The sequence below is a fragment of the Tasmannia lanceolata genome, unplaced genomic scaffold, assembly GCF_043159265.1.
Source record: "Tasmannia lanceolata isolate RefF3 unplaced genomic scaffold, GAP_Taslan_0.1 ptg000007l, whole genome shotgun sequence".
In the NCBI taxonomy this organism is placed as follows: domain Eukaryota; kingdom Viridiplantae; phylum Streptophyta; class Magnoliopsida; order Canellales; family Winteraceae; genus Tasmannia; species Tasmannia lanceolata.
Window position 1 is genome coordinate 6,962,253 of NW_027518684.1, and position 14,865 is coordinate 6,977,117.

The following is a 14,865-nucleotide window of genomic DNA, read 5'->3' on the forward strand; positions in this document are numbered from 1 at the left end:
ATGTTCAATTTATTGCTCCAAAATTCTTGGGAACAATTAGCTCATTCAATTACTCCTAAACCAACATCTTAGCCAGTCCATCTCACCATGCCCATGTGCTGTGCAGCGGTGTGATTTTCTGGAGGAACCTCTCTGCTATAGTCCTTTGGAAACGCCATGAAATCGCAACCCATACAGGAAAAAGAAAAAAAAAGAACAAAACAGCAAACATACAATGAACATCAACTGAACCAAAAAAGAAAAAAGAAAAAGAAAAAAGCATGGTGCTCCACCATCACCAGCAAGCATAGCCAAGAGGAAATCCTGCGAAAAATAGAACATCCTAATTAAAGATCAATAAGAAAATGGGGTATTTTAAGACCCACTACAGAAGCAGTATCGTCCAGAAGTTAAATAGCAAAATGCCAAGCATAATACACAGGTGCAGCCCCAAATTGGCTTTGAGGCATGAAAGCATAAACCTGACTGGCTAACACCCCCTATAAACAAACTGATAAAAAAACTACAGTTAGCAAGAGTTCAATACAAAGAGCCAGGCCCATCAAGGGCGTGCTCTTTTGTTACTGCAAGAAGGGCACTTGTACTGCTTGATATGCTCGGCCCTCGCCGGAGTGATCTTCACACACTTGCCGTGGAACCATTTCTCGCAGATGTCGCAGCAGATCCAGAACTCATCGGATGCATAATTCTCTCCACATGCTCCACACAAGGTCTCTCCGTGCTCCTCTTCATCTTCCTCTTCAAGACCCTCCTCTTCGTCCTTCTGTGGCATTGCCTTTGGATCCTTGGGCAGAGATTCAGAACCCCGCTGCTCGTTGAACAGAAAAACAAAATACCAAATGATACACAAACAATATAGCCGATGATTAATAGATATAGCCCGCATAATGATAAAATGAATCAATGGGATTTATCATGACTAGGAAACATGATCTTTATTTTTTAAAGAGTGGAAATGTAACTATTTTCAAACTATTAATAGGAATTGGCATGTCCTAAAAGGCCATGTAGGATTCCCCAACCACAGTACGCTTTCAGAAAATAAAATGTGAAAATAAATAAGAAGGTAAACCAGAATTAACAAGTATGTACCAATGAAATGAAAAAGCAGTCAGTAAACAGGTCAAGTTGACAAAAATCATTTTCTAGAAGTTTCTGAAAGAAAGCATGTCTTGATATTTAAGCTGAGGATAATAATTCAGCCATCCAAGTGCAAATAACTGGGTTAGTGGTTAAGAATTATTGTGACAGCAGATGCATTCTGGGGTCTGAAATTCCCATTGGTCCCACTGTCATAGGTCATGTACTTTAGTGAAGTCATTGACTGATTGGTAACAAACATGAAACTCAAGCCACTACTCTCAAGTCTCAACTGCATGGTTACGAAAACTTTTACCAGCTCAAAATAAGACAGTTATGCAGTGATTTTTACCACTTTCGAATTTGGTTTGGATTTGTTACTGCTGTGATTGGTAGCTGATGACTTCTCCTTCAATTGCTCTTTTGCAGTTCCAGTCACAACCTCAAATATTGTTGGGAGCTCATTTATCATACCAAAGAGACGTCTCCTGCATCACATATAATAGAGGGAATTTATTGGATGCAAGTGAAACATTAAGTCACGACACGATACATTCATCAAAGTTGAACTAGCAATATAAGCAACATCTCTGCTCAAGTTACAAATGTGAACATCTGATGTAGCACACAACCCAGCCCAACCATGCGTAAGTAACACAAAGATGCCACCAAGAGCTTGCACATCACCATATGTATTAGATCTGCTTAGAATTTCTTCTGTAGTTTTAACAGAATGAGTCACAGGTTACCATGCCAAAAAAAAAAGGAATGAGTCACAGGTTAAATTCAACTCAGATTCCATCTTAATGTTATGTATCTGGAAAAAAGTTATTAGTAACACAAAAGCCATATTGTAGATGGCTTATGAGGTTCCTTACTATGTATAGGTGGAAGCTACCGAAACATTTACACATTTTATCCATACTCATTCTCTGTGTTATCACATCATGCTCCTTCACTGGATTTTAGGGTTTATATCACAATCCCACAAACAAGTAACTATCGGATGAGACATTATCAGAAAACATGTTGATCAGAATATCAGATGGTAACATAAGTAATTATCATATAAGCAACCTACATATGAACAATCAAGACAACACACACACACACACACACACACACACACACACACACACACACACACACACACACACTCATAGGGCAGTGATAAATTGACCGTTGACCCCCATATATCATATAGGGCAGTGCTGAGAGAGAGAGAGAGAGAGAGAGAGAGAGAGAGAGAGAGAGAGATGGGAGTCGATATATATGTGTGTGTGTGTGTGTCTGTATAGCAGAAGAGAAAAGGAGAGAATTATTTGAATTTCTCCCAAAATTCTATGAGAATTACACATCACTTTTTTTTACTTTTTTTTAACAAAGGCACCATTCAACCCACATATTTTCAATCCTACCCCCTCTTTTATGCTTTTTAACAAAGGCACCCATTAAAGCCACCTAATTTCAATCCTACCCCCCTCCTTTATGCTTTTTTAATTATGGAAACCTCTATAGATTGGAGGGCTAGGATCAGCCTATGGAAATGATTTTACGGGCACAACCTATTGATGTTGTCTTCCATCACATGGACGGTTTGGATCAACCTATGATGTGGTATGTACAGTTCTTTGTCGGCCCGAGCATCGCACGGGGTTTTTTACTAGTACACACACATATGGAAATACATACACACACACACATAGGCTACTGAGATCCACATGACCATGTTCTGATAATTGGAAGGATCAATTTGTTTTACACTTCTCTGATTTGCTACTGTGAGCTTTTTGAGAATTGTAATAGCCTTTGACAGCTGGTTAAAAAAATGTAAAACAAGGTGAGTCTGTCCCATTATAAGAGCATGGCCGTGCAGATATCACTATATCAGTAACCTTTTTGTGTGTGTGTGTGTGTGTGTAATTCGGAAACAATAAACAATCAAAAAGTTCATATGCAATAGTCAATATTAAGGACCACAACTTTTGGGTGGTTGGAAAGTTTAAGATCATCGTATCAATATGATTTTTGGGCCGGTGATTATCAAGATAGAGCTATTCGATCGTGTATGATCCAGATAAACCACAAACCATGGATTTTATGCAAGAAGAGTATAACTAAAGTTTCTGATAAGAGCAAGAACTCTGATAAATAAAGCAATTCGGTTCACTTCAAGAGATGTGGCAAAATCTTCAAGAAACAACTATACAAGACTGTTAGAAGAAAGAACTCTGATTATATTCTAAAGATCTATTAGAGTGCAATATATGTCTTCTACGGAATCACATATATAACAACCACTCAAATTTTATTAGGCATGAAAAACCCAGCAACTGTGCAAAGTAAAGCCATGCAACCCATGCAAGATGTACACCAAAGGTTCAAAGCAAACTATAAAGGCTACATAAGCAGTCCTTAAAACACACTACTGTTCTACATGAAGACACGTAATGTATGTAACCATTGCATGAAAAAAATGCCTGAAATGAATGGTTAGGCCAGCCCAAATAACACCGAGGTCCGAGCAAACAATCCCCAAGATATTGAAAATTGAGATGGAATATCAAATTCAAGTAGAATGAACAAAGAATAATTAGTTTATACAAAAGTTTGAAATTTTGAGTTGAGGGAAAGAACCAAAGAACACTGTGGCCTAGTTTATACAAAAGTTTGAAATTCTATATAATGATTGTAATGGATTTAAAGACTCTAGATTGTAATTCTCATCTTATGCAATAAATCTAGTGGGGGCCATCCAAACCGGAAAAAAAAAATTCATATATATATATATATATATATATATATATATATATATATATATATATGAGAAAACGGTTCCTACACATATGTGTAGATAAGTTATCTACACACTAGCTTAAAATACAGTGGGGGCCACATTATTTGAGTGATCCAAACCATTCATTTTTAAGGCCCTCACATAGATAGGGTGTCCACAAAAAATCAGATCCATAGGATCATCCTAACCATTCGAACTGTGGAGGCAAAAAATGGACTAATTTGTGAAGGTTTAAAGACATCCATTTTACCTCCACAAATCGTAGGGTTGGGATGATCCTATGGATCTGATTTTTTGTAGACACCCTATCTATGTGAGGGCCTTTAAAATGGATGGCTTGGATCACCCAAACAATGTGGGCCTCCACTGTATTTTAAGCTAGTGTGTAGAGAACTCTCTACACATATGTGTAGGAACCATTCTCTCTTTCTCTCTCTCTCTCTCTCTCTCTCTCTCTCTCTCTCTCTCTCTATATATATATATATATATATATATATATATATATATTATTTTATTTTTTTATTTTTATTTTTTTTGAAAGTTGACATCTTTCATTAATATTAAGGTAGTATTCGGGACCAGGAGTCCCATCCTGCGTTAACAAATATTAAAGAATGCCGGCACGGGCATTCCCGAAACCAAATAGGAAATACAGCAGTACAAATCAAAATACAATACCCTAACACGTCGTCCTGTCTTCCTTTCATCTACAAGGTACCTTTACAAATTCAAGAAGATTCTTTGTACACCTTCACCTGTCCCCTTCAAAAGCTGCGTATAAATCTATTCTCATAGCAAAACCAAGCTGAAACTCTAAAATTCCAAAGCAATCGTATTCCTCCAAGAGAAATTATAACAGGACATGAGAATCCATAAAAGTAAGACTAAGCAAGAGACGGAGTCTCCCTTGACTAATCGCATTAATAGGGGCCTCCAGACAAAGTTGCCTTAGAAAGCGAAAGACCATGGTCTCTCAAGCTATTAAGGTACTAAATCCTTTCTCCGCTCAACCGACCCCTGCGGTTTTTTCTATTAACATTCTAGCAAGTTACCTTGCCATCAACCTATGGAAAACCAGTGTCATATATTCCACCACCTCGGTACTGAATTTCCGATTTCCTGAAACCGTCTGTTTCCCAACCTCCCTTTACTAATTAAAACAAGCAGAAACATCCTATCTAATTGGGGTTCCACCTAAAATCAAGGACACCGCTCCACAACTAATGAATTCATCTTAAGTCAATTATGTGGAAGTCAATTTGCACTCCCTGAAACAATACATCTCAGCGACCTCTCAAGATGGGATCCTTTAATCTCGTAATCCAGCTCCTGGTCCTGCCTCTTTGACTCTTTCTATTTTCTCCTCTGCGACTGGCATTCATTGCTAGGAACATTTCTCTAGTCTTTCCGAGATCCTCTTGATAAGAGATCCCAAAAACATCTCCAATTGCTAAAAAATCATTAAAATCCTCCAACTCTGGGTGCCCAGGTTCCTCTTGACTCAACGATAACAATATCCCATTTCCTTTATCATTTCTACTGGACTCAGTCACCAATCGTTGACCGTCTTCCACCGTTGTGTTACCACGCCCCAAACCTGGGTCAGTACTTAGGGTCTCACGCCTATTTTCCAGGCTTAAGAACGCCAACTGTTTGTCCTCCTCCCACAGACGCCTTCGGATTCGCCTTTCCTTTTATAACATCTTGTTGAAAATAGGCAAATTACGAAGAGGCGTGTGGAGTTCTTCCTCACTATTCATGGTGGTATGTGAGGGAGACAATCCCGAACTTCGATTGGCTTCTGCCCTTTCTTTCATCCACTGTTTTTGGAGAGGAGAAAGTAGCACCTCACCCGGGGTAGGCGATTCCTTCCTCGCAAGCTTTTCGTTGTATTTAAGATTTTTTAGGAGGTCAAGATCTTCCTCACTGAGGATGCAATAAATATTGAAATAGATTTTAAATTAAAATGTCATTAACGGAGGAAATTCACAATGGGTTCAGATGAATGTTTTCAATAATGAAAATAAGTCTTTCTAATCTCCTATACTTCAGCTCTTCTTTCGCCTTAAAGAATATCCACGCACACACAAAAAGAAAGATCTATGGGAATGGGAAGCTACAACAAGATATAAACTGTGAGATCTGTTAACGATAATTAACAGGGAAAACCCTGCAAATAAGAAGTCCAGCTTAAGGGAGACCACGACAGGTGTTATATGCCTCCAGTTTATATGGACAATCTGGAATGGTTAGACAAATAATCCATATTGTAACCAATGAAACCTACCATAGTAAATTAAAGACATATCCAGCAACCTATTTACCTTTCCGCACAAGTGTGCACAACCATCAATATAGTCACAACTTTAATCTCAACTCAGCTGCCAACAAATTTGAGCAACTGAGATGCAAGAAAAAAGGCTGCAAAGAACACCTCAAGTGAATCACGTAGCATATCCTATGTTCAGCATAAATACCCAAATCATTTTACAAGGCTTACACTATTTCAATGCATTGATTTTTGCGCTTTCTTTTGGGGTATTTTGACCTATATGTTTTTCCGTGCTAGTGCTCCAGAAGATTCGAGAAGGAAATAAAGAAAATCTAGTTGGATAACATGACATGCATCCGTTAATCCTAAGAACTTAGGTTTCTACATGCTCCCAAAAGATCTCTTCACACTTATCACTATAGACGCAAGCCCAATCACGTCCTCTAGATGAACCTCACAAAGCACTGTAGACACATGCCCAAGTTCAAAAATTGACTCCTTCGTCTCCCAGTAAGCATCAAATCTATGTTTAATGGTACAATAATTCTACTGTTTTTCCAACCATTTTACTAAAGTTACTTTTGATAATCATCAATCAATTAATCAGAAAAACAGACTCATATGAGAGAAAAAATGGCGGAATCGAATGTATCTGTAGCCAGGAATCTCTAGACACCAAAACAATACTAATTGAAACAGTCAGCAATTAGATCTATTTTATAAATTCAGACAACAAACTAATGGACCATGCTTAATGTATCAAAATGAAATTATTCAGTGCCTTAGTCATTATGCAGACTTATTAAGGGGGTTAAAACAGGCTTGAATACACATGCTCCAATTTGAAACAAGTATCACCCATGCAGTTAAATTAAAATGTTAATGCAAGAAAGAATGACTCATGCAAAGCTTCCAAGGTGATCTTAACAACACAGATACGGAAGTGGCATAGCAGGCCACGCAAGGTTGATGTCCTCTAGAGGCGTTTGAGACTAGAAACAACTTCCTTAGTACCAATCAAAGCTTCTGTCAAACAACTTCCATAGTATCAATCAAAGCTTCTATCAAACTTTATAGACAGAGTGTGTTACCAACTGCCACCACTTTTTGCATAACCCCAATTTCAATTTGACATTAAATTTTAGAAAATGCAAGTTCAAGTTTTTAGAAGAATTTAGAATCCAATTTAGTCGAGTAAAACATTTTTTTTTTTGAATGGTAGAATCCAATATGTTTTAGTCGAGTAAAACATATTACACAACCAATAAGGAGTCTCACGGTGAATCTTTTTACTAGAAAGCAATAAGCCTGCATTCATATTAGATTATTAGCTCAATATAGAATCAAATTTAGTGGATTGAAAAATACTATACGACCTAGGAGTCACACAGAGAACCTCTTTACTAGAAAGCAATAAGATTGCATTCATAATATCACTGAGCTCACTAAATTGTTACCTACGTATTACACAGTATGCTTTTAGGTTGCTTTCAAATCCTACAATTGTCAGATTCTAGAGATGGGTTAACCACTTGGGATAGCAGTCCTTGTATTGTACACATATCCTTTTTGGACCATGATTTAAAAGAGAAGCCTAGTACATTTTGAAAGGAAGATGGAATGAATGTAGAATTTTGGATCATCCTCTCACTTTCTTGTAGTTGTAGGGTACTCTTTCCAAATTCCTCGGTGTGAGAGATCAAGGTCATTTGTATGAAGCAATGTACTTTTCAATCAGTTCTCTCTTCTCTTTCTGTCTCAGTCTATCTTCTCTTCCTTGAATATTTGAATTCAAACTCACAAGTTGATCAAAATCCATTCATACAGCCTTAAATCCTTTTTTTTCTAATATTCTTAGTCCCCCCTTCTTTTTTCCAAAAAAGTCCAAAATGCTCTTTTGCCCAATTTGCGTCAGATTTCAAAATTAAATTTTGGATTGCTCTTTAGCCTTCTTAAAAGCCTACTGCTATTTTTAATTGATTGCATTCAAGTCTAAATCCCTAAAACCCTCAAATTTTAACTAGTTTCCTTGGAATTTGGCCTTGAAAGATCAAATCCTCTATGTTGGGTGTTGGTAGCGCCTCATTTGGTGTTGTGGACAGCAAGCCTAATCTGGCTCAACTATTGAAAGGGGAATGCAGGTTTGGAACAGCAATGAAGGTTCCAATCCATTTCTACTTGAGCCTTGGTGCTCTTAAGGTGCCAATTGTAGGTGTTAATGTTTTGCAGTTCTTTTGTAATGATTAATTGTTTGTTTGATTAAACTTATGGTTCCAGCAAGCTATTTGTGTAAGATTATATTGCTGCACTTATTAAACATTCTCTTTAGGAGTCTCAAACCCAAAGTTTTCCCAATAGTAGACATCAGTCCTACTTAGGTTCTTAATGTCAAAAGATGTACGATTATTCCACTTGTGACCTATTCTACATCATGGCGGTAGGCTCATTCAGGTTTCTCCTCTATTATGTGATACACTAGAGGAGGTTCCTTTGTGTTGTTCCTATATACACACCGCTAGAAGCAATGATAAGCTAATGTTATAAATTTGTAAATTTGATACATTTTTAATTATCAAATGAAATGACGGAAAATTAGAAACATCCTCCAAAATTTTCAGTGTAGGATTTTTTAAAATGTTGGGAAATTTTGATTTCATAAATACTTAATATGAACGAATATTTTAGAGCAGCATCATTGTGAATCGTGGGCATTCAACAAGTATTCATATGGAGCATTAAGTTTAACATTCCAAACACAACAACCCGACCTAATCATCGAACGAAAGGTGGGGAGTGTTTCGTAGTAACCAGAGGCAAGATGAGTCCATTATGGAAAAGAGATGGCTGGTAACTTGGCAATTCATGAGGTGATTACCAAGCTCAAGTACCAAAATGTCAAGCACAAATGAGGTATACATTGATAACATGGGAACCACCAAGATATGGTGGAATGGTGCATGACACTAAATTATTCAAGAATTGGCATATATCCTAACTGTAAAAATGAAACTCTTATATCTCACATGGTTGAGAAAAAACACAAAACGGGTTTATCAATTGAACAACTTTTGGGCTAATCTCAAGGCCTCCACTAGTCCATTACTCATATCTTTTTTAGAAGGTTAATTGAATGGTGCATGACGCTAAATTTTTCAAGAATTGGCATATATCCTAACTCTTATATCTCACATGGTCGAGAACAAACACGAAGTGGGTTTATCAATTGAACTACTTTTGGGCTAATCTCAAGGCCTCCATTAGTCCATTACTCATATCTTTTTTAAGAAGGTTAAGTGACAAGATTTTGATTGTTTATGAGTAATACCAACTCCACTGTATTTCTCCTATAACCATTTGTAGCATTCAGCTTTGTTTCCATCGCACTAGAAATTTTCGGGTTCTGTTGTATCCAATAAATTATATGACATGAATATAGAGGAATAATTTATTTAATCCAATAAATTAGATCCTTGGTCAAGGTTGTACTTAAGGATAAGCATCATTTTTTTAATGGTATTAAGGATAAGAATCATCAACAGTACAAACTTTCCATCTTGCAACAAATCCTATCATTTCCCAATCTCCATTATGTACATGTTCCATCAAGTAAGAAAGCACATTTCATAATATAAAATGAAAATAAAAATAAAAATAAAAAGAGCAATCTTATCACATTGTGCAACTTAAAATTTTAAACGGGAAATAAATATATCCCCCCTTTATTTGTCCTTTTGTCTGTTAAGATTGTTTGGTTTTGGGGTTTTTGTCTGTTAAGATTGTGTTTTCAGAATAACTGAATTGTGCTTCTTTTTAATAGTACCATTTTATTCCATTTTCATCTTCTTAGTCTTTTTCCTCTTCTTCATGTCCTACCACCAGCAGCCACCCTTCTCATCTTTTGCTACCACCACTGCCACTAGTAAAGGGTATTAAGGTAAAACAATCTGGTGACTTCAATAAAGTTAAAACAGCAGAGGGTATCTGCAAAATGCAATTGGCCGTGGATTAGAGTGTGGGCAAGAAGATGGCAGATCGGGAAAGCAATTGTCTGCCCACTTTCATTACAAGAATCAATGCATGGCAGACCATGAAAGTTGTGGCCATCCATGTCTATGGCCATGGATATCTAGGTGGCCACGGCCACTTTAGCTATGGCCATGGCCTCGACCCGGAAGATAACAAATGCTGGTAAGCGTAAGAAAAGGCTAAGGATGATTGTTGGGTATCGAGTTGCCGGCAGTGATGAACTGCGGCTGATGGATTTCTCCATGTTCATTAGAGTTGAGAAATTTTCTGGGTGATGGAGTTACTGCCTGAGCTGTTTTGACTCGGTGCCCTTGTGTACTGCAATAGACCCGCAGATCTGTCGCTCAACCAGAGTGTGGCTGTGGGTGTTTGTTAGCTTAGGTACCTCTGAACCAAACGTACACCGATCCTGTCCACAGCAGATGGTTTTTTTTTTGTTTTTTTTTAACGAGGGTCGACAAAATGGTTCCAAAGGGAATGTCTGATTCATGCGAGTCAAAAGGCCTAACGATTGAACGGACCGATTCATTTGGTCTTTAGAAAACACAGGCCAGTTGTTCGAATTGGGCCAAATGAGTGGCCAGTTCTGGTTGAACCCGGTTGGACTGCCAGTTCAATCAGAATCTTAAAGCATTGTGTATGCTCAATATGGCGATAATAGACATGTAACATTGTTTAAAAATTAATAAAAATAATCTACTGAGATCTGTTGGACTTTGCTCAATGCTTGAAGACTTGATTTGTTGGATATAAGATTTCAACGGAAGAGTAACCGAATAATATCAGACCAGTGGATTATACACCATAGTTCTTATTCACTGTAGTGCTCCTCATGTCTCATTTTTCAAAGGAGATGCCACGGAGCAAACATATTCAACAAATTATATGCATTGAACCCAAAATAATACTGCACTACAATAAATGATGTGGAAGAAAGTTCAATGAGCTATATCTTTTCACGCGGTACACAGAAAACAGTTTGGTTCATTGAAAATTTTTCAAAGTTGTTAACAAAATGAAGAGACTAGAGGTGTGAAAATAGTCCCAGGATTCTGCAATCTTATCAAGAACACGATACCACACATGTGTAAAGACTCAATTCTGCATCTTATTTTACATAGAGTGCTGCTATGGAGACAGAGAGTGGAACTGAGAGTGTAACCTAACAAATCCCCACATGCCACATGGCATGGGAGGGGTAGTTTTGCCATTTTCAGAGGAAAAAAGCCAAAAATAAGGGAAATATTGCTAACGTGCTAAGAGGCAATTTGTTTGGTTCCACTCTCGGTCCCCAAATTGGTAACCATATCATTATTCTTTTACTTATTAATTTATTATGTTCCGAAGGGCATGTTGGAGGATGACATCAGCTGCACATAGAAGATTTCTTGTTACATACTGTTAAAAAAAAGATTTTTTGTTACATTCCAATTTTTCCATTACACTATCCATTTAATGCATGTTGCATCCAAAGATCATTGTCTGATGAGATAAGAGAAACAACAATCAACTACAGCACACAACCAGTATAAAACATGAGCAACAAATAAAAACCAGAATAGAGAAAGTATTGAAACCACATAGATGCAACAATAAAAAAGAAAAGCCCAGGGGACAAAAACCAAGAATGTCAGTATACTACTTTAAACAAATGACTGGTGAAAGAAATGAATCAAAAAATACAGGCAGTCAAATTGTTAGAAATGGTAAAGGGTGTAGGCAAGATAGGGCCCATAAGCTAAATCTCCACTAAACAGGATTCAAAACTTTTTTGAGTAGCATGGATCACCTCTCATTTTTATCAAATCCAAATCTGGCACCAAAATAAAATGCCACGGCGAGTAACCATGCATCACTGTGGACGGCAACCAAAGATAACCAGTCTTTCTCTTGCATCCCATCTCTAGCAAAGTTAATGCCCAATGCTGGCTCAGGGAGCTCTGGAGGTACCTCTTCGGCAGGTAAATTGACTTCCCATTGCTCACTAGGAAAACCATAAAGGCACAAGTTTTCTTTCTCTGCAAGGTGACCCACCAACTACTAAGTTCAAAAATCATAAGAGTATAGCGTTAATTGAGTTGAAACGAGAGGGATAGCTAAATGTGATGATTATAAAGAATAAACGAATACCAGCAATTAAAGTAATAAAAACAAACAGATAGCGTTCCAACGCACAAGAGGAAATAATCAATTACAAGATATTTCATTCATTTAGAAAATAAAAGTACTAAAATTCCAGCCACCAGAAATATATATTTTTAGTAAGCTTTGGTAGATTCAACTGCAGATGTTTGTCACAGTTAATCTCGTAGATAAGTAATATATTAATTAATATGAAATCGCCGCAAGTGACAGAAAATACACCATTCGAATAAAAACATTTTATTTAAGAAAATCTGAAAATGCATCATCATGATTAAAAAAAAACAAAAAAGAAGACACTTCAATTGAAAGAAATTCTAAATGCCCAACAAAAATTCTTCACAATATATCCCTCCGTCATTTCAAATAATTTATACATTTAACTTATGAAATTAACGTACAGATATGGCAATTCAACTACTGGTTGTTCAAATTCCTCCCAGAAAACGAGATAAATTTTCAATTTAAAAAAAAATTCAAATAAAAATAAGAAAATGAAAATATATTTCTTATTTCCTATGATTTGTGGACACGGACGTGAGTGTGGCGTGTCGAAACGGACACGGAGTGTCGAACACGGCAAACTCCCAAAATTTAGAAATGGAGACATGGCTAAAAATAGAAAGTACATATAATCATGATCATAGTTAGCAAAACTCTGTTTTAAACAACGGTTTTTTCAAAAAAAAAACAAACATGTTTTAATGGTGCGCCGTTTAAAACTTTTACAACAAATAAAACTTCATTTTTTTTTTCAGGCAAACATTTAAAACACGTTTTTTTTTTTTGCCAACTTTCCAATTTTACCCCCACCATATTTTGTAAATGACAAAATTCTAAACTCATTTTCTTGTGTTTCCATTTTTTTACTCCATTTTTTTTTAACCAATGGCGTATTAAACTCAAAGTCAAGTTTTGCCAACTATGATCATGATTTGTGGATACAGATTCGTGTGCCGAGTTTCAACATGAAACCCTTAAAAATCTAGAAATAGTAGCACACTCATACACGTACATACATATAAAGTTACTAACAATTCTAGCAGTACATTTAAAAGTGTCTTAAGGAGTGTCGACACGTGTGTCAACAATAAATTTAAAGTGTCGGCCAAATCATAGCTTATTTGCAAAACAAGTAGAAAGAATATTCACAATGCACATAATTTGAACTAAATTAAAACATAAAGATGGATCTCTCCCAATCACCACCATTTTCTGAAACACGACGCACGAAGTATAATAAGAGTAAAAAAACAAAATCCAGCGTTTTTGCATGGAAAATTAGAACCTGAAATTTAAAAGTAGAAATATTCAAGAAAAAAAGATTTAAAAAAGAGGAATAATTGAAATCACCCGATATCATCTTTCGGAATTATAAAAACAGAAAGTCCAACACTATGAAAAAACAAAAAAAAAAACGAATAAAACAAAAACATTCAATCTAAATATCAAAAACCCTACAGAAAACCAGACATGCAGATTAAATAAGGTGAAATCCCTAACCTGGATCACACTGTTGGTAAAATTCTTCAACGTCTGCATAAAAAACGAAAACATTCAAAAAAACCCTACAGAAAAGGGAAAAAAAAAAGTAGAAAAAAGTACCAGTGGTGAGAGCTTTAATCATTCCGGCTCTCCGGCCCTTGAAATCTCTGAAAACTTCTTCAACGGTTCGAGGATTGTACGGTCCGGATCCCGCGTCCATGGATTGGAGATTCAAAACCTTGGAGAAGGGGGGAAACAGGTAGTTAAAAAAAGAGATAAAGGACAGGAATGGAAATTGATTATTTGAGGAGATCTGTAGCGGAATTTGAAGAAAAGGAGGGAGAAAGCTTATTATTTCTGAGAAAGAGAGTGAGAGGACGAGAGGCTGAGGTTTTTGTTTTGCTTTAAGAGGGAAAAGGGAAAAATATTTGACCTCTAGAGAGAGAAATAGAATGCTTTGGCGGATTTGAATAGCCTTGATATAGACAGGTTAACTGGAATGGAGAGAGATGGAGGAATCCGTGAACGGATCATGTACTGGTGGATGCTAACGTGAGCAGCTAGGTGGGGTCAGCGAGAAATGTAACTTGAGAGTTTTTAATTTTTTATATGGTGTAAGCCTGTAATATGTCCGGTATTTTCCAAAAACTAATGTACAGCCTACCCCCATAGGATGATCCAAACCGTCCATTTGATGGGCCTAGGTTGTGCCCCAAAAGTCCTTTCCATAGGATCATCTCAACCCTCCTATCTATAAAGATTTCCATAAAATGTAGTTCCTCTATAGATTGGAAGGCTAGGATCATACTCTGGAAATGAATTTTGGAGCACAACCTATTTACTCTGTGGCCCATCAAATGGACGGTTTGGATCATCCTTTGGTGTAAGGCGTAAGTACATTTTGAAAATTACTAAACTATAGTCTATATGGTGTAAGCCTATATAGTCTAGTATTTTTTTTAAAGTATTGTACGCCTTACTCCATAGGATGATCCAAACCGTCTATTTGATGGGCCACAACGCAAATAAGTTGTGTCTGAGAATCATTTCCATGGGATGATCC

At 36.8% G+C, this 14,865-nt stretch overlaps 1 protein-coding gene across 1 annotated transcript; it reads right to left on the bottom strand.

Annotated features, from left to right (window-relative positions):
• Positions 1-301: 301 nt before the first annotated feature.
• LOC143881653 (PHD finger protein ALFIN-LIKE 3-like) lies at positions 302-14,250 on the bottom strand. The gene is made up of 5 exons (XM_077384872.1): positions 13,923-14,250; positions 13,821-13,853; positions 11,965-12,193; positions 1,433-1,568; positions 302-808 (listed from the first exon to the last, which is right to left on the bottom strand). The coding sequence occupies exons 1-5, from the start codon at positions 14,020-14,022 to the stop codon at positions 542-544; spliced, it is 765 nt and encodes a 254-aa protein (XP_077240987.1). The 5' UTR covers positions 14,023-14,250; the 3' UTR covers positions 302-541.
• Positions 14,251-14,865: the final 615 nt, after the last annotated feature.

Coding starts and splice junctions, on each gene's coding strand:
- LOC143881653 (XM_077384872.1), bottom strand. CDS start 14,022: ATGGACGCGGGATCCGGACCGTACAATCCTCGAACCGTTGAAGAAGTT. Junction 12,194..13,820: donor TTACCAACAGTGTGATCCAG/GTTAGGGATTTC, acceptor GTCACCTTGCAG/AGAAAGAAAACTTGTGCCTT. Junction 1,569..11,964: donor GGATTTGATAAAAATGAGAG/GTGATCCATGCT, acceptor TATGTGATGCAG/GAGACGTCTCTTTGGTATGA.